At 47.6% G+C, this 25,267-nt stretch overlaps 2 protein-coding genes across 6 annotated transcripts in view; both read left to right on the top strand.

The window, feature by feature from the left end:
* Positions 1-20,275, top strand: part of srcap (Snf2-related CREBBP activator protein) — a 53,690-nt gene extending 33,415 nt beyond the window's left edge. For 3 of the 5 annotated variants that reach the window (XM_063221677.1, XM_063221679.1, XM_063221678.1), the window contains exons 20-36: positions 160-346; positions 1,813-1,982; positions 2,254-2,417; positions 2,718-2,945; positions 3,360-3,524; positions 4,281-4,487; positions 5,206-5,640; positions 6,337-6,524; positions 6,637-6,950; positions 7,220-7,422; positions 8,361-8,530; positions 8,949-9,145; positions 9,491-9,605; positions 11,139-11,291; positions 11,715-11,894; positions 12,088-12,171; positions 13,970-20,275. In XM_063221677.1, the coding sequence (XP_063077747.1) occupies positions 160-346; positions 1,813-1,982; positions 2,254-2,417; positions 2,718-2,945; positions 3,360-3,524; positions 4,281-4,487; positions 5,206-5,640; positions 6,337-6,524; positions 6,637-6,950; positions 7,220-7,422; positions 8,361-8,530; positions 8,949-9,145; positions 9,491-9,605; positions 11,139-11,291; positions 11,715-11,894; positions 12,088-12,171; positions 13,970-18,478 (7,669 nt within the window). In that variant the 3' untranslated portion in view covers positions 18,479-20,275. The remainder of the gene's footprint in view (positions 1-159; positions 347-1,812; positions 1,983-2,253; positions 2,418-2,717; positions 2,946-3,359; positions 3,525-4,280; positions 4,488-5,205; positions 5,641-6,336; positions 6,525-6,636; positions 6,951-7,219; positions 7,423-8,360; positions 8,531-8,948; positions 9,146-9,490; positions 9,606-11,138; positions 11,292-11,714; positions 11,895-12,087; positions 12,172-13,969) is intronic. The other 2 variants (XM_063221682.1, XM_063221681.1) reach the window with 2 other exon arrangements.
* A 330-nt stretch (positions 20,276-20,605) lies between these two features.
* The window catches only part of ttll6 (tubulin tyrosine ligase-like family, member 6), a 37,050-nt gene continuing 32,388 nt past the window's right edge, over positions 20,606-25,267 (top strand). Inside the window, exons 1-2 of the mRNA XM_063221696.1 lie at positions 20,606-20,864; positions 21,858-22,030. The gene's annotated coding sequence lies outside the window, so the exon portion shown is untranslated. The remainder of the gene's footprint in view (positions 20,865-21,857; positions 22,031-25,267) is intronic.

Raw genomic sequence — 25,267 nt, 5'->3', positions numbered from 1 at the left:
TCATCTTTCTGCCATATCATTCAGCCTTCGGCTTTAGTTCACTTTAGTTAGAATCACTGCTCTTTTCAAAGGAGACCTCTGCCATTCAAATTCCTGTATGTGGCTCCACTGCCTAATTCCCACTTTCTTTCTTTCGTTCTTCGTTCTTCTTTCTTTCAGGACGAGGGAGACGTTGGCGAGTGGCCACTTCATGTCTGTGATCAACATCCTGATGCAGCTGCGGAAGGTGTGCAACCACCCCAACCTGTTTGACCCGCGCCCCATCCAGTCGCCCTTCATCACCAAGCCCGTCATTTTCTCCACCGCTTCCATCGCCCAGCAGGCCCTGGACGTCTCCCCCTTCCAGGTAGGCTGCACCAGAGACCCAAAGGGAACGGAGTTACCTTATGCTTTGATCTCTGGTCACATGGTTTCATAATTGCCTCGAAGGTTTCGGGTAAATCGAGCTCTGCCATGTTATCACTTTTGTGTTAGCATTGCTAGGTTACGTGTACTAATTCTACAAAGTTGGCTGTTCTGCTATTGTCCTGACAGAAGTTACCATTTAAGGTCAAGTAAATAAGGTTTATGAAGGTAAAAAAAAAGGCTGTGAAATGGTTTTTGAAGTTGAACTTGAGTAACCTTACAGGAGCCCTGTAGCTGTACTCTTGCATGGAATAAAGTGATCCTTTGATGGGTTTGATGCCTCCTGTAAGATGATCATTAAAATTTTGAAACATCAAAATCTTCTTTCTGATGTGACATTATTATTGAGTGGCTTGACTGGTTTTACCATTATTTATCAGTTAGGTAAAAGTTCTTATGAAATGTTAATATTGCTCCAGTGTTAATTTTGTCGACTAGACTAAGACTAAATATATTAGTCGACTAACCTTTTGAGAGTTTAATCGACTAAATACTGACTAACAAAAATTATCTGTGAAAGACTAAAACGAGACTAAAATGTTGAGGACTTCAAGTCGACTAAATAATGACTAAACAAAAATGATTTGTGAAAGACTAAAAGGGACTAAGACTAAGAACTAACTTTTAGTCGACTAAATTCTGACTAATAAAAATTATTTGTGAAAGACTAAAAACGACTAAGACGTAGACTTTTTTGGGAGGTTCAGACATAAATTGGTACAACCACAACTAAAACCTATAAATTAATTGTTAATGGGTAATCAACCTTTAAAGGGACACTATGGGATTTAAAAAATTATTAATTACAGCTGAATCCATCCACCGATTTTACTTTTAGCAGACTGACCCTAACGAATATCGGGGGAGAAGCTTCTCTAACAAAACAAAAATCCCTTTACGAATACGTAGCACCAGCGACATATTCACATTTGTATGCACCATTGACTGGTTTAAGACAGTGTTATAAATATGCTATTACCAGAATGGCAATAACCAAGTCTCAGTGCATTACTAAAGGCCTTGTGTTTTATTGTATTGTGACTTAAACTAAAGACTAAAATGTTTAGACTAAAACTAGACAAAAATGTTGAGGTCTTTTAGTCGACTAAATAATGACTAAACAAAAATTATTTGTGAAAGACTAAAACTAGACAAAAATGTTGAGGAATTTTAGTCGACTAAATAATAACTAAACAAAAATTATTTTTGAAAGACTAAAAGCGACTAAGACTAAGAATGGACTTTGACACAAGACTAAGACTAAGACTAAATAAAAAAATGGATGACAAAATTAACACTGTATTGCTCCAGGTCTTGACACAATGCTGTGTTTTGTTCATTAAAATATGCATTGCTTCTTAATATTTTTTTCTTTCATGACTAATGGAGTTCCCTTTTTTTCTGCAGCGATGTGACCTGTCGATGTTTGACCTCGTGGGCCTTGAAGGTCGCGTGTCCCGCTACGAAGCAGACATCTTCCTGCCTCGCCGAAAGGTCACGACCCCGCTCATCCAGGAGATCATGGATTCACCTGAACCGGCCCCACGGCCCAAACCCGTACGCATGAAGGTCAACAGGTCAGTGGAGAGTACTGAAGTACTAATCCCGTTTTTGTGATTACATGTCTTTGCAATACACATTTTTGAAATATAAAATAAAATGATAGTCAGTGGAGAGATTGTCAATAAATGAGTATAACTCCAAACTGGATTAAGGATTTGTTTATCAATACAATTTTCAATGGAATGGAATTCGGAAAATATAGCGTTTTGAAAAAATTGCACTTTGTAAATCTGTTTTACAACGTTAATTTTGAGTTTTTGAGTCATTGATCTTTCTCTTTTCCAGAATGTTCCAGCCCATGCCTAAATCAGACAGTCGTGCGTCTGCGACGCCAGCTAACCCCAGGCCAACGTGCTCAGTAGCTCCAGTGGTGCAGCCCCAACGGTCAGCTCTCATCACGGAAGTAACCCCCAGCCCGGCTCCCGTCCCTATACAGCCACCTGCCCAAGGCAAGAGTCTCACTAGGATTAAACGGTCACACTTGACATTAGGTGTTAAGTGTTATAAAAAGCCCTTAATATTACATATTAAATATGGTATGTAGAGACATGCAAAAATATGTTTACATTTATCTAAATGTAACACTAGTACATCTCATTACACCATTCACTATACCTAATGATGTACACTGTAACAGTGTCCCCTTAAGGTAAAGTATTACATTATTATTATTATTGCAAGGGCATGAGAAACAAGGGCATGAGCAGTACGTTTCCTTGCTCTAACAGTCCTCTCCTCTTTTGCCACAGTGTGTGCAGTGATGCCCGTCTCCACTCCTCACGCCACCACGGCGGTGGCCAGCGCCCCTGCTACCGTAGCGTTGAACCCCACGCCGGCCCCGGTGGCCGTCAGAGCCGCTGCCTCGCACCCCGTCCTCTCCATACGAGCCCCGACCCCGGTCGCAGCCCACGTTGCCACCGCACCCAGCATCACCCAGCGGGTGCTTCTCAGCCCTGACATGCAGGCACGACTGCCATGTGAGTGTTTACGATTTTTCTGACGATCTCTTTCCATTTGGACAAAGATAACATTCAGCCTGCCTTACATGCACTATATTTACCCAAAGTATTCACTCGGCTGTCTTGACTCACATATGAAGCTGCCATCATTTTGGCGGGGAAGCGAACCTTTTCCGTAATGTAGTGTAGCTTGCATGTGAGTAGTCTGTGTTTCATTTGTGGCTATTACTTATTGTCAAATGAGATTCAGTTTAAAGTATACGTTACATGCACAATGACTTAATTTTTAAAAATAAATTATCTTTGATCACAGGAAGACTGATCGCAATTGTATACCAACAGTACATTCATTATATAAATTCTAGATTCTAAAATCTCTCTCTCTCTCTCTCTCTCTCTCTCTCTCTCTCTCTCTCTCCCCCATTCACACAGCTGGCGAGGTGGTGAGCATTGCCCAGTTGGCATCGCTGGCAGGGCGTCCCGTGCCCACGGGCCAGGGGAGCAAGCCAGTCACCTTCCAGCTGCAGGGCAACAAGCTGACGCTATCAGGCACTCAGCTGCACCAGGTGCCCGTGCCCCAGCCGCGACCCTTACAAGGTGAGAGGAAGGCTACAAGGTCGCGTGACCTTTGCCATGCATTTGTGTGGGTTGAAAGGTTTGACTCGCATGTCAACGTAGCCATAATTGTTTTTTTCATTCATTAATTCATTTTTATTTTCTTGTTTTAGTGTAGCTTACTAGTTGATTACTTTTTTATAATTCTGATTTTATCTACACTGATCTGCACTAAATCTGTCAATGGGAATCCTCATGTGCGTGCAAAGTAGATGAAGTAACCAGCAGCATTTAGATTATGGGCATACTACGTACATGAAAGGAAATGTCAACCATTTTGTATGGCTTGAAATCCATTCGCTGCATTCAGGTTTGATTTCTGTGAACTTCCTGATGGTGCAGTGGGCAGTACAGCCACTGTCTGACGTCTTTGAGTGAAAGCATGAGTGGCTGGGCTCCACCAACTCCTGATCTTTTTTTTTTCTTTTTTTTAAAGAAAATTATTCACATCTGGTGTTCTCAATTCTGATTATTTCCTCCATTTCCAACTCCAATCATCTAATCATAATATAAACCTAACACTATAATCGATTAAAAAAAAGACAAATCTGCCTGCCTGCCCCCCCATTCTCTATTTTATTTACTTATTTTTTTCTCCATTTATCTCTCATCGTGTGCTGTGCTGATGAGCATGCCTGTCGTGTGGATGTAGTATTGAATTCATTTTGGTTTGCAAACGGTCACAGTCTTCTACAGTGACTTGAACGCTATCCTGTATTATGTTGGCTCTTGCTGCAGGCAATGTAATGCACCTGGTGTCCTCTGGGGGGCAGCACCACCTGATCAGTCAGCCAGCACAGGTGGCGCTCATCCACACAGTCAGTCAGGCGGCTGCAGCAGCGGTGGCGGGTGGCAGTGCCGCCACTGCCCACCTCAGCCTCGGCCAGCAGGGCCCAGCGGCAGCAGCCTCCTCTGGGCTCGCCGTGCCCCTCCACGCTGCGCAAGGTACTGCTGCAACTGTGGCATGCCTGTGGTGTATTACTACTACTACTCTGCTGTGTCGTTGATCATAATATTTGACGTATATCAAGAATTCTATCTATCTCGTGTGGCGTGTGTTGAAGTGATGAGCAATAAAAAGCGAAGGTGTTTGTGTGCTGCTGTTGTTTTTCTCTCTGCTGCAACTATGCCATGACCATGGTGTACTACTACTCTGCTGTGTTTTTCAACTCCACCAGTGGGTCCTTTTAAAACTAGCACGTCCTCTCTTCTTGCTTGTCCCCACGCCCTTGTGTTTTGCTGACGCCCCGCTTCTGTGGAGAAAACAAGGAAGTTTCCCCGCTGTCAGCCTAGGCAGAGCAAGTTTTAGTGGGGCTTTTCCCCATTCACCATCTAGTGAGAAATTACCTTTTGAATTGTGCTTTTGCAAGATATTTAATAAAACGCATCATTAATGACGTATTGCCTCGCATCACGAGGGCACAAGCAAAAGGAGAGGATGCCGGGATTTATTAGTTTAAGTTGGACCCAATATTTTGAGAATATTCTCCCTACCGTACTTCGTGTGGTGTGTGTATGGAGCAATGATGAGCAAAAAAACAAAAAAGCTATGGTGTTATTGTGTTGTTTTTCCTCTGCTTCCTTCTTTGTCATAATTCCATTTTTTTCCCCATTTGTTTTGTCGCTTTATCTTTTGATTTTTTTTTATTTGATTTTTTTATAGCGGTTCCCTCCACCATAACTGGCTCTGGGATTGTGAAGATCGTGGTGCGGCAGGCGGGAGCACCAACAACAGGAGGTAAAGAGACGTCAGCAGGGCCGGTCCCTGCACTCGCTGTGCCCCCTTCCCCGCGCGTTCCCCCTCCCGTCACCCTCTCGCTGCACCCGCACCCCACCTCCGCCACCGCTGTCACTGCTACCGCCACTGTCACCGCCAGAACCCTCGCTCCTCAGCAGCCGACACCGGCTCCACAGCGCCCCGCTGTGTCCCAGCCCACCCACTATGCCGCTCCGCCTCGCACCCCTGTCGCCCAGCCTCCTCTGCGGCCGGTGCTCCGGGTGCTGCAGGGACCACCGGCCCCCACACCAGCACCAGCACCAGCACCGGCTCCAGTGGCCCAGACCGCAACAGCAGCAGCAGCAGCAGCACCAGAGCCCGGTGGGTGGTTATGGGTCAATTATAGGTTTTTTGGGGCTCAGACATCAGGTGGTACAGCCACATCTAATGCCCATAATTTGATTAGTAATTGGTAATATATGTACACGAATGAATAGGCGGTGTGTAAGCGGTGAACCTTAATCTACAGGAAGTGGTAAACCTGCTATTACATAGCCCATAGATATAATTTATTTTGGAATATGAGGAGTCCAGGCTCTTCTATTAAATGATTTACCATGGCCTCAAGGTTAACTTAACCTGGTTTACTACTGAGCCAGGTTCTTTGAAATGTGTAGCTTGTGCCTCATTTTATAAAAATGATACTCTACACAAAAACAGAGTCGCTTTACTTTAGTGTGAGTGAATGCCAGCCCCTTGTGAGAACAACCGTAGTACATCATTGTTTTTGTATATTAGTCATTCTAAATGCTAACACACAGCACTATTTACTACTGACCCAAACTTGCAGTGTTGGAAATATTGTTCGCTTAGTGCCACTTGTTGTTGGTGTAGTGCGAGTGAATGCCACCACCACCGTAGTGTGAGTGAATGCCATGCCAGCACCCTCGAGAGGAGACCAGTATTACATCATTGCTTTTTTATGTCAGTCAGGAATGGAATGTATTAGTCACAATACCATTTAGTTATACTTTTTATAAATATTCACTGTTAGCTTTGTGTCTCTTTGTTGTGTAGTGCGAGTGAATGCCACCACCACCGCAACCCCTCGAGAGGAGAGCAGCAGCAGCCGCAGTCGTTCCAGTGAGTCGGTGACTGTGCAGCCGGATCCTGCAGTTTCCAAGCCTGGAGCCCAGCCCGGAGGCTTCTCCTTCCAGCGGCCTCGACCCCAGCCCCCACCACCCCCACGCTCACCCTTCTCTATGGTCATTACAAATTCCATGCTAAAATCGATAATGGTAATAATGTTAAGTCTCTGGCTTGCAGTGATAGTTGACCTGAATTGACTGAGTTCTCTCTCTTCCCTGTCCGTCACAGCCTTGTCTAGAGGAGAGCCGCCGTGCCCAGCGAGACGCCCGCCTGGCTCGCATCATCCGTGCCAACGACATCCACTGCGACGCCAAGCCCATCTACGGCCGCGAGGTGCTCGACTTCCTTACTTTCCTGCCCGGTGCCACCCCTAGGCCCGCCTCCAAGCCGGCCCCTGGCCAATGGCGCAGCTCGGGCTACGGTTCCTGTCTAGTGGCCCGATCGCAGCAGAGCGAGGATCTGTGGGCCCAGACTGAGGCGCTGAGGGCGGCCATTCAGAATACGGAGGAGAGGCTCGCTGGGCTGGCGGAAATGATCGACAGGTAAACAGCTCTTTTACACCATCTTTGCAACTTTTCACACTTATGGGTATGCAGTTGTGTTGTTATGGTTAGGGAATTGGACTGTAGATCACAGGGTTGAATAGTAATCTCACTCCTACCTCTCCCTACACTTCCATCCATGGCTTAAGTGTGTCCATTAATGTCTTTTCAATGATTGACATTGATAAACACAATTATCAATATGCTTAATAAACTTAACTAAGCTGTTGTTTTCTTCTTGGTCACCTATTTGTCCTGTCTGTGTTCAGGTTCGCCTTTGTGATCCCGCCTGTGGAGGCTCCTCCCATCACCATGCACAGCTGCCATCCTCCGCCCTCATTGGTCCGCGGCCAGGCCCTGTTCCGCACCATGCTGACCAGTGAGACGACCCCACTGCTGCGGCCGCTCCACCGCATCCAGTGCAACATGAGGACCCACTTCCCAGACCTCCGGCTCATCCAGTACGACTGTGGTGAGTACACTGGAAAACAAAATCCTTGCTAATGTTTGAAAGGTGGATGGCTGCTTAAGTGATTAGTCAAGAAAAGGTAGATGTCCTCCGCGCTCCTGTACTTCACAATCTGCTGCGTCACGGCAAAGGACTAGTAATAGCAGAGAGATTTTAGAATGAGAGGGGACATATGGCGGCCATCTTGGTGACGCCTCCGGGGTGCTATTTCGCGATTAAGTAGACCAGATCTGAGAGTCAATGGGAAAAATGAATGGGGAAACTGAGTGTAGGACGGAGGGGAACCCAGCGGTTGTGAAACCCATATGGTTGAAACGACCGTGAAAAACTGATCAATCTAGACTACTTGGTTGTGTCATACGAGTCAAAATAAAGCTTTTTAAGCCACTTTTCTCACGTTTTTTTTTTGACAGAGCGCAGGCGCAGTAGTTCCATAACGGCACGAGAGCAACGGCTTTTCACAACTGAGCATGTGCATAATTTCGCGTGCGCCGATGCAGCCAGATGATTGGATCACTGGCAACGCAGCTCAGCAGGCACATTGGCTCTTGTTGCCAGAAAGGCGGGAGATGTGCGGGTAGACGCCATATTTGCGTTACGAATCTTCACCGTTAATTTCTATGTACCTGTCCTATCTCCCCTTACTAGAATATTTCTGGTAATAGCAGGCAAGGAAGATAGTCACCGGAGCGTCTTCAGATGCGGAAAAATGATAACAAATAAACTTGGCACTTGCCCAATTAAACAGTCATTTTTCCACATCTGGAGACGCTCCGGTGACTCTCTTCCTTGCCTGATTAGTGAAGAATTTGGGTCAGGAGGCGTATGATGAGGTCAAGGGGGCGTTTGCTCAAAAAGAGGTTGAGATCCACTGGGTTAACAGGCAGTGATGGCTCCTCTCCTGATCTCCCCCCACCCCACCTCCACCCTGTCCTCTGTAGGCAAGCTGCAGACGATGCACCTGTTGCTGAGGAAGCTGAAGACCGGGGGTCACCGCGCCCTCATCTTTACGCAGATGACACGCATGCTGGACGTGCTGGAGCAGTTCCTCAACTACCACGGACACATCTACCTGCGGCTGGACGGCAGCACGCGCGTGGAGCAGCGACAGGTAGGTAGATGATGTGTCTGTGAAGGCTAGGGTTCATGCTGGGGTCGCTGTGGCTCAGTCAGCTAAGGGGCCGTACCACAAGTCCGGGGAACCAGGGTTTGATTGCGACCCGAGGTCATTTCCCGATTGCTCCCCATCTCTCTCCCACTGCTTTCCCGGCTCTCTTTGCTGTACCATCATAACAAAGGCAAAAGCCTATTCATCATTCATCAGTGGTCATGGTTGTCAATGAGCAAAGTTCATGCACTTAAGGCATCATTTTGTAAGCTTGAGTCATTCAGACTTAAAGCTGAAAACACTGCCACTGCAGATATTTAGTGTTGGCACGATAACTTTTGAAAGAGGCGTTTTGTTGTCATATGCAGCCTGGGTTGCTGAAAGATAACACTGCCCTCGTGTTGTTGTTTCCCCCTCGTAGTCCCTCATGGAGCGCTTCAATGCGGACCGGCGCATTTTCTGCTTCATCCTGTCGACGCGTAGCGGTGGCGTGGGGGTGAATCTGACGGGGGCGGACACCGTGATCTTCTACGACAGCGACTGGAACCCTACCATGGACGCCCAGGCTCAGGACCGTTGCCACAGGATCGGGCAGACGAGAGACGTGCACATCTACAGGTACGCACCTCAGACAAGAGGTCTACCGTTACATGTTACACTGTTGATTTACAGTACATCATTTTGGTTTGACTGAAATTAAAATTAGGGATAGTGATCATGAGTTTGAGGGAGCGGATTCGTTGTGTTTTTCCTGATGTGTGATCCAGTATATGGATCAGCTGTTGGCCCTGATATGGTTGAAGTGGCTCACTCAGTGCATTCCTACTCGCCATGTTCCTGAGAAAAAGTAACGTGGCTGTAACTGCCATGTATAATGATTCTGGTCTGCCGAGAAAATAAGATGTTTGTTCTGCTTGAGCTCATGATTGCTAAAAATGAATATCTTGTATCCCTTTGATACAGGCTCATAAGTGAACGCACAGTGGAAGAGAACATCTTGAAGAAGGCTAATCAGAAGAGAATGCTGGGGGATATGGCAATAGAGGGAGGCAACTTCACCACGGCTTTCTTCAAACAGGTTAGTCAACAATTGTGTCATAAATATATACTTTTATGTATAGGTGGTGGGCCCAGTCTCATATCTTGTCAGTTCGTTGGTGTTAACGAGTGGCAACTTTATTTTTGCTTATATAACCCCCTGACAACCCATTAATCAATATTTTGGCTGTTGCCATCCTCAAAACTTGCACATTGATTAATAAAAATGACAACAAATAATAGCCAACCGAGTGACGTCACGTCAATGCAAAGTCAACGAGGCAGAATACAGCTAGCGCGTGCATGCTACCCGGAACCATCAGATTTCATGGCAAAAAGTTTCAACTTGGGGGGTAAGTGGGCTCACTTGTTGTGTACATGCAAAAAAATATATTTTCCTCAAACTTTCAGAAGTGCTCTTTTTCACTGTTAGTGTTCGACTGTCTGACCATCATTGGGCAACGAGAGATAAATGTCAAAAAGAGGACAGGTCTGTTCCCTCAAAGCAATAGAGCAATGAGGTGACGGGGGTAGATCAATTCGCCAAAAAACTACGTGTCAGTAAAGAAATGCAAGCTGTGTTATTTTTTCCAGTAACAGGAAAATGGTCAGGAATGAAATACCTACGTTGTTTCAATGATTAGGTGAATTATCTGCCCATGAAAAAAGCCCGATATGCGGATAAATATTCCCTTTTCAACTTTGAGGGGCGGAGACTTCCCATTGACTGTGCATTATGTGACGTCACCCCCAGTCTTTTTTATTTTCGTTATTTTTTAATATAAACGTGCAACTTTTCAGCGTGGCAACAGCCAGAATATTGCTTTACATATTGTCAGGAGGTCATATAGAAAAATCAAGTTGCCACTCGAGAGTGAGAACGAAACTCGTTTTCTAAAGGAGCTACGAAATCTAGCCCACCGTCTAGTATGCACCTTACACATTTTGCTACACCTAGATCTTTTTGTCTTCTGTTTTTTTATTTTTTTATTTTTACACTTAAGCCCATCACAGTTCAAAAGTAAAAGCCCCGCCACAGTCCAAGATGGATGACTTCCCTGAGTAACTTGTTTTACAGGTCATCTTATTCAGAGCTGATTGGATCACATTTGTGGCTTTTGTTCACTTCCTAAAGCTGGCAATGACACCTGGTGGTGAAGCTTAATATTAGTGCTATTGATATTATTAACCCTTTGAGGAGTACAGATTTTACCCCAGTTCTTCTAGAGTTTTACTCTGAACATTGTACAACTCCTATAGTACAACTCCATAGTGTTAAAAATCATAGTACAACTCCTATAGTACAACTCCATAGTGTTTAAGTCATAGTGAGACCTCAACATTTTGCTAAAGTTGTAATCGCATATGTGTGATGGCACTCATTAACCTTTAAGAGTGTACGTGACGGGAATGTTCAGGCAGTGAAAGTTCTATAGAATTCTGGGCGCCATTCAATAAAATTTGGAATTTTAGAATCTTGCATTGTTGTAGAACACATTCTTTTTATAGAATGCTCAAAAACCCAAACTCTTAGAGGAATGTTTACTAAACCTTTAACCTTTGTCACCTGCAGCAAACCATCAAGGAGCTGTTTGACGTGACGGAGGGGGAGAAGAAGGAGCCTGAAGTGGTGGCTCAGCCCCCAGTAGCCCCGGTGGAGGAGGAGGAGCAGAGAGAGGAGAGAGAGGAGGGCGCCAGCAAACAGCACACCACTATCCTGGAACAGGTGAGACTTGATGACTACATATTTACATCGGCCTGATTTAAAGGACGAGTTCTGAGATGCTTCTCACAGATAAGTACTTTAAGTTATAACTTACAAATACGAAGGATGAATTTCTATTACACTGTTTAAAATAGAATTTGTACCAAGCTGGTTTTGAAGCACAACCCTTGAAGTGTAACTACTCAAAACACTTCTCTCTTTGCCCATGAAGTTACACTGAAATTGTTATTTTATTATCACTTATTTTATAATAATAACTATTTGAGCTGCATGTCTTGTATCAATTGTGGTATACACTGTGCTTAACAGTTAGATTAACAGCAATATATACAGTAGAATATGGTTGATTAAAAAGACAAGTAAAGGCAAAAACTATAGGGTCAAAATATGCTGAGCAATAATAAAATGATTGAATATTTCCAGGCGCTGTGTCGAGCCGAGGATGAGGAGGACATAGTGGCAGCCTCGCAGGCCAAGGCAGAGCAGGTGGCCGAGCTGGCAGAGTTCAACGAGAGCATCCCATTGGACGATGGAGGAGAGGGGCGGGAGGAAGAGGAGGAGCTCTCCAGGGCCGAGCAGGAAATTGCTGCTTTGGTAGAACAGGTAATGTCCTATAAAAAAAGAGCTGGTGGTTATTATTATTACTACCGGTAACTACTACAGTTTACATTCTAGTGTTAACTACTGCAAACTACATGATCAAATGTTTTTTGGTAATTGCTGCTGGTTGGTCCATTAGCCATCCATTTTATTGCAAATAACTTAATTGCAAATGCCTTGCTTTGTGTTCCCGCAGCTTACTCCTATTGAGCGCTATGCCATGAACTTCTTGGAAGCCTCCCTCGAGGATATCTGCAAAGAGGAACTCAAGCAGGCTGAGGTAAATATCCGTTTCCCCCTCAAATATCAGGATAATGTGTATAAGCATTTAGACATGCCACAAGTGTCTTGTGCGAGTTACAAGCCTTTCCAAATAATTGAGTTGTAAGCAACTGGACTACTTCTTGAAGCTTGGAAAAAGCTTATTGCTTATTACTAAACTCTCTGGTTAACATGACCTGGATGGGTGGTATATGCCAAGAGCCTGGCTCCATAGTGAACCAGGTTAAGTATATCAGTCCCTCCAGTTTTTCGCGATTCAGCGATCGCGTGGATTCATGCAAATTCAATGATATTCCGCATAATTTCACGATGCCACGTAATTCCTGTAAAGCCGCATTTTCCCCGCAAATTTTCCCCTTTGTCCCCTTCAACATTCTGTGGAGTTTATTGATTTATATTTTCGTCAAAAAAATAAAAATGTGACAACAATACCACCGGAGACGAAAACCAATAGCAAGCATTTTTGTTAATATGTCACTGAAACATTGAAAAATAATTGCCTGCTATTTCGCAAGTCGCGACCCTCATCTCAGCTGCTCCGCGTCTCTCTCCTCCCCTCCCTCACACATACTTTTCAGTGCAATCCTGGCTGGAAAAAGTATTGTTGCCCATTTATCCATGACGAAGAAGTGTATGCAGTCATGAAATAGTGGCGGTGCTGTTGCACAGTAGCAAACATCTTACGTTACATTTTTCTCCCCTGTCGCTTTCATGAGCATGCTACCCGACGGTCGTTCGCTAATGTTTGTAATTTAAGGGTCTATGTCTATGCGTAGGCACAAGCCTTCTGATAACAATCACTGTAGTGCCGATCGCAAAGGATTCGGAAGTGTGGAGTTTTGCAACTTGTGTCAGTGAAGGACACCGAGATAGGAAGTGAACGGCCCTTCCACGCTTTCACTGTTATTGCAATTAAGTCTTGCGAATCCATGCAACCATGCACACAACCATGTCAGCGAGAGCGTGTTTGCCGTCACAACTTTGCATCAAGCAAATAATATGCAACAGCTTGCAATGAGAGAGAGAGAGAGAGAGAGAGAGAGAGAGAGAGAGAGAGAGAGAGAGAGAGAGAGAGAGAGAGAGAGAGAGAGAGAGAGAGAGAGAGAGAGAGAGAGAGAGAGAGAGAGAGAGAGAGGTCTTCCAACAGGTGACATTGTAACGCTTGCATACAACCTGGCTACTGTACCCCACGACGCTCTTCATTAGCCTACTGGTAGGCTATACCCACAAGTATTTTTTCATAACGCGCAGTCCCGTTTTCCCCCGAAGTCGTTCTAAAATATCGACAGAGATTTATGAGTGTCGCGGCCATTATTTTTTTTACACATTGGACGCACTGGCTTATAAGACGCTCTGGCAGTTTTTGACAATATTTTATTATTGTCAATATTTTATTATTCTATTATATAGGAAGTGTGTTTCTGAATCTCTCTCTTTTGTCTAGCCTGCTTAGACTGATTGTGGTTTTCAGTTACCAAAAAAACCCAGAAAGGGGTGCAAAATCTTTGCAAAAAATGAGAAAATGCCACCACAAAATCAGACATTTTGACCGCAAAAATCACAAAATCCCAGTGCAAAATCCTGGAGGGACTGGTATATTAACCTTGAGGTAGTGGTAATTCATCTAATAGAAGAGCCTGGAGTCCTTATTTTCACCTGTGGGCTATCTATTAGCAGGTTTGGTCAGTTTCCATAAGTTAGCTTAGCCACCTGTATCCCTTTATCTTGTCCTTAGAATAGTCTTCTTGTTGACATTTTTCAAATTGGCCTTGCATGTTTTTTTGTTTTTTTTGCAGGAGCAAGTTGAGGCGGCCAGGAAGGGTCTGGACCAGGCCAAGGAGGAGGGCCTGAAACTGCACCAGTCGTCCGACGACAACGAGGAGGAGGACGAGGTCTACTCCCCGCTACCCCACTCCCCCGACGAGGCGTCCTCCCAGACCACACCCTCCTCCGCCCGACGCACCCGCAAGCACAAGGAGAAGGGCGCTCCCTCTACCCGGGTCAGCGGCCGCCTGCGAGGCACCCCGGCCAAGATGGACGACGACCCAGCCCCAGCCCCAGCCCCGTCCCCAGCAGCAAGCACATCGACAGCCGACCACAACCGCAATATTCGTGGAAGTGCCTCGTCTTCGACATCTGCTCTCACGCCACAGCAGTCCAGACAAGTGCCTGATCGACGTGGAGCCCAGCGCGGTAGACCATCTACCAAAGAAATCACGGTGGCACCTACACCCACCCCCACCACCCCTACCCCTGCCCCTAAAACAGAGACCCTCAAGACTCAAGCCCAGTCGGCAGGGGTCTCCACACGACACACGGACTCTACTGGCCCAGCCTCCCCCTCGAGGGAGGCGCTGCCCTCAAACTCTAAGCCCAGCGCCGCTGCCGCCCCATCTCCCAGCCCAGTGCCTTCCGCAGCTGACTCCCCTGCGGCAGGGCGATCCCAGACGTCCGAAAACGCTCCTCTGTCTGTCCCAGAACACCCCGAAGAGACCCGAAAAGGTGACCCGGAGTTGTCGAGCGTGTCCACGTCACAGGTGGTGTCCACATCACAGGTCGTGGACCAGCCCCCAGTGCCTGCCTCAAGGGAGAGGGGGATGTCCGTGTCCTCCGGATCCATCTGTTCTCCAGAGCACCAGTCTGACTTGGACAGCAGAGACTTGGATCAGCACAGCCATCACCCCCTCCCCCTCTCGCCCGGCACGGCATCCCGCTCGCCTCGCAAGCGCCAGTCCGCCGACGGAGAGGTCCTCAAAGGCCTTGCGGAAGACTCGCCGTCGGCCAAGGTGTTGCGGAAGCTTCCGGGTCGCCTGGTGACCGTCGTCGAGGAGAAGGAGCATCAGCAACGCAAGCGGAGGAGGAGACGAGGAAGCGGAGGTGCCGGTCACACGGAAGGGTCATCGGAGGAAACGGAACACACCGAGTCAGAAAAAGACACCGGTGGTCCGTCCGACCCTGGTAAATCGAGCCAAAAGTCTCGAGACAAAGACCCTCGAGACAAAGAGACTCGCGATAAAGACACTCCCAAATCGCCCACTGTGGCCAGTCCCCCTGCTCAGGCGCAGAAACGAGAGAAGGAACAAGTCTCGCCTACACCCCCTCTTGGAAGCCCCGTGAAGGGCTACCACCCTTACTCACCGACGCCCCATTCCCCAGACATGCCGGTGCTCCGGAACCTACCCGTGCGGCGACGTCTGGAGACGGAATCGCGAATGGCTGCTCAGCTCGGAGAGCAGCTCGGCGGTGTGGGGCGAGGGAGGGGCTTGGACAGAAGGAAAAGCCTGTCGCCAAATGCCCACAAGAAAATGGACTCTGGCTCCTCAAAGGTCGGCAATGTGCCCTCGGGTACGCCAAACCCTGACAACGCACCGCCAGTGAAGCGAAAGCCTGGCCGACCTCCCAAGCGTCCCGTTCCTCCGGTGACTCCTCCTCCTCCGGCGAAACCTGTGATGACGCCGGACAAACCCGCGAGCTCAGGCAAGCCTGCAGCGGTGGACAAGGACAAAGGCAAGCCTGCAGCGGTGGACAAGAACAAAGACAAGGATAAAGAGAAGGACGATATTCTCTCGCCGAAACGGAAGAGGGGTCGCCCTCGCAAAGACTCCACCGTCAAGCCAGAGGCTGTTAAAGCAACTGCTGACCCTCCAACGACTCAGTCTCCTGCGACTCCTTCGAACCCTGCACCTCCCAGCATCCCCCAAAGCACGCCGTGCGGTCGTAACTCTCCAAGATCCCCTCTCGCCACCCTCCAAGAGACTCCTTCAGAGAGTACTACCCCTGCTAACTCGTCACTACCCTCATTGCCTGCCAAAGCTGCTGACACCAACTCATTACCTAAAACGGACAGGGAGACCAACAACAGTCCTGTTGTTTCACCCACAGCACCGCCTGCTAGTCAATCGCTGACCATGGAGACTGCAAAAGCTACCACCACCACTACTCTTGCACAGACTCCCAAACCCAGTGAACCTCAGAAGAACACCAACACCATTCCCACGCCAGCACCAGTACCTCCGCAACCCACAGCAAGCAAGCCTCCATGCCAGACAACCGTTCCCCCCTCTGCTACACAACCAACAACCGCCTCGGACCCCAAGGCCTCCACACCAGCTACACCTGCGCAGCCCAAGCCAAGTGCTGCTCACACCCAGCCATCCTCACCTTCTCCTCCGTCTAGTTTACAAGTCGATTCGCAGACGAATGCGGCTCGGGAAAACTCAACCACACGTGAGGTTCCTCAGACCTTGCAGAGTAGTAGTAGTAGTAGTATTCAGAAACCTGCCACCTCAACAACACTCCAAGATCCGCCACCCACGCCAAGGGACTGTGAGAAGAAACCACCCTCAGAAACTACTAAACCACCATCAGAGATCACACCCCTAGAGCCAGTTAATACTACCCCTGAGCCCAAATCTCCTGTTCAGGTCAAATCATCATCATCACCATCATCATCGCCGCCTGAGATCCAGACGAGTGGTGCGTGCCCAACACCCACACCTGCGGAGCCTGAACCACCTCTGGCATCTGAGCCCTCTGAACAGCACTCCTCTCCTCAGCCAGCCCTCAAAAGTGATCAGCGAGAGCAGGACAAACAGACTACTGAGGTGCTCACAGAGGAAAAGACACCAGGAGTGGAGGAGGAGGCGACAAAGATGGACATAAATGAAGCCCAGGAGACGGATTCAGCGAAAGAAAAGGCAACAGAAGAGCCGTCTCTCGCACCACAGTCAAAGCGAAGGCGAGTGGAAGAAGACTCTCCAGAGCACCAAGAGCGTGTGTCTGCTGATGTTCCACAAACGAAAATTGACATCCCCCTGCCAAATGAGGAAACGGCTAACCAAAGCGAGAGTAGAGAGGAGAGCAAGCGAGACGAGGCAGACGGGGCGAACTTCTCTTCCTCGTCAAAGAAAAGAGCTCTCAGTCGCCAGAGCAGTCAGGAGTCTGTGCGCTCCTCCTCGCCTTCCTCATCCGTCTCGTCGGGCGGCACGAGGTCATCGAGGAGGACGGCGGAGGAGAAGAGCCAGACAGGCAAGCGGAAGAGGGGCGAGGCCAAAACCGGAACCGGCAGCAAGCAGGAAGGAAACGAGGAGAAGAAAGCCAAGATGCAGAAGCGGCGCTCCAAGTCGCCCTCCTCCTCCTCCTCATCGTCCTCAGACTCTGAAGAGTCTCGGGCCGAAAAACGCCTCACCCGCTCCGAACGTAAAAAGCAAGAGAAGGAGAGCCAGAGCGAGAGCGATGAGAAGAAGGCGACACCTGGTAAACGTGGCAGAAGACCCAAGAAAGAGGAGTCCGCGTCTAATGCCACCAGCACCACTGGTGGGGAATCCGGAAGTGAAACCTCCGCGCGAGTTACGCGCAAGTCTTCAGGCCCGGCCGCGTCCAAACCCAAATCTGGCAACACCACCACCCCCCCAGTGCCGTCCACGCCACCTCCAGAGGTGTTGGGCAAGCGCTGCTCAGCCCTCAACGCCGCAGCCAAGCTCGTGGCCATGAGAGGAACCCCCCCTAACAAACCGAAGCCCCCATCCACACCTCCGACCACAGACTCGCCGAGCGCCAAGTTAAAAGCAAAGGCTGCTGGTGCTCAGGCGTCCCCGCAAACCAACTCATCCGTAGGCAGAGGAGGAGGAAGCGGGCGACAGACGCCCACCAACACACCGCTCGCCTCTCCGGAGTCGGGCAAGTCCGCGTCATCGTTGCGCTCCACCCGGCAACGTCCCAGCAGCCTCGTGCCCCCGCTCGATGCCAAGAAAAAGCAGACACCACGCAGCGACAAGAAGAAGACGGACAGAGAAAACGAGAAGAAAGAGGGGCGAGAAGACGGCGGAGAGGAGGACAACAGGGAGTCACGGTCCTCGCGAGGCCACAGCGCCTGCAGCAGCATCAGCAGTGAGCGCGGCGCCGACGGAGGGAGCAGCCGTAGCCGCAGCAGCAGCAACAGCAGCCAGCGCACGCCCAGCCTCAGCTCCCAGGGCACCACCGAGCCACAGCGGTCCCACTCCAGGGCCACCTCCTCGGGCAGTGACACTGAGCAGCGCAGCAGTGGAGGCGGGAAGCAGAGCCATAGCCATAGTCATCGGTCCGGAGGAGAGGAGAGGAGGCGAGGCAGGAGGAGCCACAGGGAGACGCGCTCGAGCACAGACGCACAGCACGACAAGGACAAAGCGGAGCTGAGCGGGGGATCCGCGGAGGGGACGCCAGACAGGGTGCTGCGTAGCGTTGCTGCTCTGGCCGCTAAGCACGCCCGCTCCCCGGCCTGCAACACCCGCTCCTCCGCCACACAGCAGCGGCCATCCAAGACGTGATTGTGTGTGTGTGTGTATATGTGTGGATGAGAATGCTTGAGCCTACAGTGTAACTGGGGTTGTTAGTGACGAGTGAAGGCGGCCCAGTGCAAGACCACAGAGGGGGTGGTGGTGGGGCAAGCAAATAGACAGTGGAATGTATCGACGGGTATTAATGGTTAAAAACTACAGACTAAATTTTAAAATAAAATGGGCGAGAAGGGAGTCTGTTGCAGAAAGGGGGCGTCAGTCTGTCATATCATATCTGATGAAGGGCAATTTAATGTTGTCTGCTGTACAGTGCAACAAGGACTGAGCTCCCTTCCTTTCTGGCCCCCTTTCCTACCCTCTTCTCCCACAGCTAAGCTGTCTCCGATCTGGAAACAGCCTGGAGATATACAGGACTAATGACATTTTCAGAAAATGTGACCTTGCGGCCAAGAAGGTTGTGTCTGTACAGAAGAAACTTCATCCCCAGAGAGACATTTTAAAAAAACACCTGGCGATCTGGACAATAGCTAAACGTTATTGTTAGTTCACACACTATGTACTGTAATCATAATAAAAGACTGGAAATACTAAGTGGGTGTATGTGTAAAAGAGAGGCTGTACATTGTGCCCTTTTATACAGTTTATTTGTGCTTGAAGGGTAAATGGAAACAAAAAGAAAAGTCTATTCAGAACATTTTTCAGCGGAAGGGGGAAAAAAGCTTTTATGACAGCTGGGTTCTAAAAAAAAACAAAAAACAAAAATTGTTGACAGTTGTTCGAGTCTGTCAGTTCATCAGTTGCGGATATTCAGTGGGTTTCTCCAGGGTATGAAAAAGAGAGGAAGCAGGTCTGTAAATGTTATCGTTGCTGCACTATGCTGGAGTTTGTCTTTTGCTTGGACCTCCCCTGTCTTGTGTATTCTTTTTCTATCCATTTATTTGAAATCCAGCCTGCATTTTTTTTTCTCCCCCCACCTTGCACATCTGAGAAAATAAGTTTCGGGTGTGGGAGTAGGTTTTTTTTTATATATTATTATTATTATTATTATTATTATTATTATTGATCAATTTCAAATCGATTACATCTGAACTGGTACCTCACACAGTGCAGTTTTTTGTCAGCTCGAAACATGTCCTATCTCATGAGCTTGTGATGAAGCTTGAAGATACAGCTTTGTGTGCTCGCTGGTAATGCAGAAAATGGGAGACAAACCTCAGTATACACTCTGTTTTTGTTTTATTTTCACCTGTTATCCAAAGTAACAGTCATAATGGTCATTATCATCAAATTTTGTTCTCAATCTGAAATCAGTGTGACCTAAAGGAAAAAAAAGAGTGCCTGTCTATAAGGGGTGGGTGGGGATCCTTCCTTGATTGCCTTGTAAAATAAATTACAAGTAGGGTTGTGAATATAGGCTTCTGTGTTCTGCAAAAGAGAGGGAGAGGGAAAAACACGCAAAACGACAAAACAACTTACCGAAGAACCCCTGCTGTCAAATTGAAACAAACCAATTTGATGCACAGTTGCTGCAGTCACCTTTTGTCTGTTTGTGTTTTTGCTTTTCTTTTTCGTGACATTTGGAAAGATATGTTCCAGGACATGTTATGAACCTTTAGAAAGGAAACAAAGGCTTTTTAAATCACAGAAGGTCAATTTAATGCTCAAGATGTTTGTATTTTGGGAATTGGTTAAATATGGTGTTGGTCTTATTTTTATTTGTCTCTTTTTTCTTTTTGTTACATTCCTTTTTGTTTCCTTGTAATTCCACATTGTTTTACTTGAAAGATAAAAGAAAATACATTGAATAAAAAGACCAAAACTAATTTATTCCAAGTCTTCATGTGTCATTAAACTACAATGTGGTGCAAGTATGTTTTGTATACCCGTCACGTGCATTTTCTTCATTTTAGAAAATTAAATCATAGACTGGCGCACTGTCCTTGTGCCATGTACAGCTAGCTCTGGAGATAAGTAGGTGTCAGGCAGGGGCTTACAGCTGGATTAGAATCAACCATAACTGCCGGCCCAAGTAAATGCTTATGGTGACAGCTTACGACGTAGAGTAGACGGTCATAGGATTGAGTATCTGAAATGGACACTGCACATAGAGAGTACATTCACAACTGCACTATGTCAAAGCCATTCTCACCTCTTATGCGCACTGTGGTTTCTAACACGTGTGTTTCTGGAGTTGAAGCGTGGTGTTCCTATGGCAACGGTGTAGGACAGTCCTACAGCAACAGATTAGTAGCAGGAAAATGGATCTCCCATCCCAACAGGTTTGGGACACGTAGGATTGGATACCTGCGTACAGTTTTGTGCCTAACGACTTAAATTGGGTCTGTTGAATGGTACATGCACATTTGCACAAGGTTTCCTGGTAATTTCGCGGACCTCTGTACAACTGATAACGTGTGTGAGTAAATATTCTGGCTAGTTACTGCTGATGTGACCTAGCCTGTTAGCCGATGTTGCCAAATGTTCATTTGTTGTTACTTTTACTGTTACTGTTGCCAAGTGTAACTTTGTAGCGAACGTTCTGCAAGACTGCAACAATGTTGCAAAGCTTCGCTTGCTTGAGACTAGACTTCTGACCTGAAGGATTTTTACATACACTCTGCCGATAAAGTTTGAAGACGTTGAGTTAATACTGCTAATACCTGATTTTGAGAACAGGATCCGTCACGCACATCTGTCGTTCGTTGGTACGCGGTTCAACCTGTTTATGTAGCGTAGGCTACTGTACGATCATCACCCACCATGACAACAAGACAACATGCATTTCTCCAAGAGGGGCTAGGCGTTGTAAAATGCACTACGCTGCTTGGTATTAGGCTATTTATTCACTACATTTATTTAAAGCGTCTAGATTCTGGTTGCTGTCAACCCTGGATAATAGCCTAGGCATACAATTACCATTTTTTTCTTGAATTACTTTTACACAAACTTTAATGTGTTGTCTACTATTTTGTTTTCATTGTTATTTGCATCTATTAGTACTGTGTATATATATATATATATATATATATATATATATATATATATATATGCCAGAAAAATAGTAGTAGGTGCATGAATGGTGCAACCCCACCATCCCATTCAGTGTATGGTGCATCATGATTTTCCCCCTCCAGATTTTGGACAGTGTGTGATGACAAGCACTAAAGCACTTCTCTAATTACCTGCAGCAACAAATATGAGGGATTATCCCTCTCAAATCTTCCCCTACACTCTTCTCCCGATAATCATTTTGTCCCCGTGTTGGCAGGTATCAGGTGTTTGTCTTCTGTGCGTCTAATTAGTCACATGATCCACACAGCTGCTCCAAGTGTCACAGTGTAAGTGTATACAAGTCTCTGGCCACCCCTTGCCTGGTGCTCAGCGTGACAAATATGCTTCATTTTGTCAGGGATTATACGGCTTGATAGAGGGGGGGTCGACATCATGTGGGTGTGCCTGCTTGCCCCTACGGCTGAGGAGGACCGGCTCCGAAGGTCCAGTTGAAGTTTGGGTCCCAGGTCAAGCCCACCTCCATCTGAGAAAAGCTGGGTGCGTTTGCCGTCGCATATCCCTGCACTAAAGGTAAGTGCCATTTACTGCAATAGATTGGCTTTCTGTTTCACTTGAAGTTGAAGTTCAACCTTAGGCAACATAGTCATAGTGTGCCATCAGGGATTTGTCCAATAGTACCGTAAGGTAATAGTACCGGTACTAAACTTCAGCAGTACTTTGCACATCTCCCACCAACTTTTCCATCCACCACTGAATTGAATGCTTGCATTGGTGTGTCACGCTAGTTTGTTTTAGGTCAAGCTCGGTGGAGCACCTTTCTGGGAAGACATATGTACTGTGTAATGAATCTCCATTACCTGTCAAGCTCTCCCAACAATTATCTTCTGGGAAGGGGGATCATGCATTGTTCATGTCTTTCTCTTCTCACAGGCATGTGTGTCAGTTGGTCAAACATACACCGTACAGGGCCTGTAAGCTTGTGAGCGCTGGTGATCATATAAGGACGCAGGGAAGCTGACAGTGGAGGTGCAAAGGGGTTAGTTGTCCCTGGCCCGTGGAGAGAGGGGGCCCCGGAATCGGCTACCAAATACATTCCATTGAATGGAGGAGCCCTTTCAGATGACTTTGTCCGGGGTCCGGCCAAAGCTGTCAGCGGGCCCTGTAAGGACGGGTAATTCGAACATATAGATCCTTAAAGAAATCCAATGAGGGCCTTTTCGGCTGTAACACTAGCCAGGCCAGTGCACCGCCACCCCCTAGTGAGGTCACTGGGGCGTTGCGGCCTCCCTTCCCTCCCTCCCTTCCCTCCCTCCCTTCCCTTCCCTTGCCTCACCTCGCCTCCCTGACGAGAGAGTTCAGGGCCAGGATTATCCAGCTCGCTGCACTGGCTTGACTTGCTCAGGGTTACTGTTACCCAGCACCCATGGCCTCCTGCAGACACGCAAGGGATGTTCTCGTGCTGTCCTCCCCTTAGTGACGCCTCTCTCTCTCTCTCTCTCTCTCTCTCTCTCTCTCTCTCCTCCTCTTCTCTCTCTCTCTCTCTCTCTCTCTCTCTCTCTCTCTCTCTCTCTCTCTCTCTCTCTCTCTCGCTCTCTCTCGCTTTCTCTCTCTCTCTCCTGCCTATCCTCTATCTACCTCCGACGTGTATCATCCATTCTGTCTTTCTCAAACTTTCTCTCTGTTCTTCTCTCTTCCTTTTCTCTTTCCACTCACTCTCTTTCTCTCTCTCTCTCCTCCATCACTTTCTGGCTCTATATGTTCCTCCTTTCCCTTTTCTGTTCTCTGTGTCACACTTTTTTTCTCTCCTCCTCACACATTCTATTTCTTTCAATCTCTTAAACTCTTATTCTCTGTCTCTGCCTCTCTTCCTCTTTCCTCTCCCTTCCACTCCCCTCTGCATCTCTCTCTAGTTCTGATGCAAACACACTCTCTGTCCATCACTCTCCAACAACCAACTTTTCTTACTCCTCAATATCTCTCTTACTGTTTTAAGGCTGACCAGAATGGTGCCCTTGCCCGTGCCCATGCATTGATGTGCTTAGGTGTGAACACCTGCGTTCATACCGAGTTCTGAACTTTTCCGTACAGGACTGTGATTAACCTGCTGACGTCCATGTTATCATCACAGTTTGTGGAGAAAAACCAAGTATTTTCCTGTTTGCATTGCGAACCAGCTCTCCGGATCACAAGCGTTAAGATCTGCAGGGTGAACACGCCCTCTCCGGTTTGCGATTAGGTGCGATTAGGGTACCGGCGCGGTTCTCAGTCTGCCTGAATGCGCCATCTGAGACGCACAACCCCCTCCACCCACCACCACCACCATCACCACCACCCAATCCTGTCTTCCTTTTTGCCTCTGTCCCTGTCTTCCCCATCACTCGCTCCCCCTCCCTCTGCCTCACACCTGAACCCAGCCTGCCTCGTCAGTTGGCTAGACTTTTGTGTGCATGGGGTCTGTCTTGGACTTGGTCTTGGCCTTGACAGTGGCCAGACAGGACAGGAAAGGACAGGGCAGGCAGCCCTCCTGGGCTCAGCGGCAGCTTGATCCTTCCAGAGTATAAGGTTCACTGTCTGAAGTTTCTGTCTGCCCTAACCTAAGATGCTGTCTGTCTGTCTGTCTGTCTTTCATGTCACCCCTGGGACATTGTGCAATAATTAGACCTCTCTGATTACCAGCAATCCTTTCTAGTGAATAGGGAGCTTGGCCGGCCCTTTTTGCTCGGTCGGTTGATCTGCGCGATTTATTCCCATTTGTGGGGTTTTGTTTTGTTTTCTTGACCGTATTGTAGACAACAGACGCTACAAAAATAGCCCTAAGCCTTGCTGTACCTTGTTGTTGTTGTGTGCACCCACCGCATGCTTACTCTTGTATGACTGTGTGTAATGGCCTAGTGACAAGTAAGATTACTCACCTGAGGAGAGAGATGGAAATAGGAACACAACACCATCCGCAGGTCGCAGCCCCCCACTCGGCGCACGGCACAACACACAACACGCAACACAAACACACTCTGACAGGGTTGATAGAGTTTCATTGTGAGACCGTCCGTGACTTCACATGAAGGACAGGAAAGCAAGCCAGCAGGGAGGTTGAACTTGTTTGCCTTGTCATATCATAATCTCATTTTCACAAGTCCTTGTGAGTAGTTACTGCTTTGACTGGGTAAGTGTGAAACAGTCACCTTGCAGAAGGGCGGCTGACGGGTTTTGCCGGGCCCATGACAGTCATCTGAAGGGCATGGTTGTATGTGACTGATTATGTCCAACCCAAAAATGGTCAAAAACTGCCTGGAGACACCTAAAACATTCCCAATTTGAACTAAATTCTATTCATCTATGGCGATACATTGACCGAGAAATCTACCAAATACCCTTTTTTTTAGCCGCAGACAGTCATCCTTAACAGGCCTATTGGGCCGGAATCTTCCCAATCTGGCAATACTGCTGGAGTGGTCCCCCTACAATACAATGTAATAAAAACCCAAATTCGGGGCCCCTCTCTCCTTGGGCCTTGGACAACAGACCCCTTTGTCCCCCACTGTCTGTTGACTTCCCTGGCCTCAGACAGCCCCCCCCCCCCCAACACCACCATCACAACCCACCTCTCTAGCCCCCACACACAGCCTCACTTTCCACATGTTTTATTTAATATTTGGGCTTTCTTGACATCTGAGCCTGGTGGACCTGTTGACATTGGCCCACCACAGGGCTTCTGAAGTTTGTTTCTTTATTTAGAACAGTGGTTCTTCTCATCCTTTTTCTAACAAAAGCCCTCGTGAGCTTATCATCATAAAACGTTTGGGACCA

Source organism: Engraulis encrasicolus, chromosome 17 (assembly GCF_034702125.1).
Source record: "Engraulis encrasicolus isolate BLACKSEA-1 chromosome 17, IST_EnEncr_1.0, whole genome shotgun sequence".
Taxonomy (NCBI): domain Eukaryota; kingdom Metazoa; phylum Chordata; class Actinopteri; order Clupeiformes; family Engraulidae; genus Engraulis; species Engraulis encrasicolus.
Note: the sequence above shows the minus strand (reverse complement) of the source record. Positions and strands in the feature narration are given on the sequence as shown.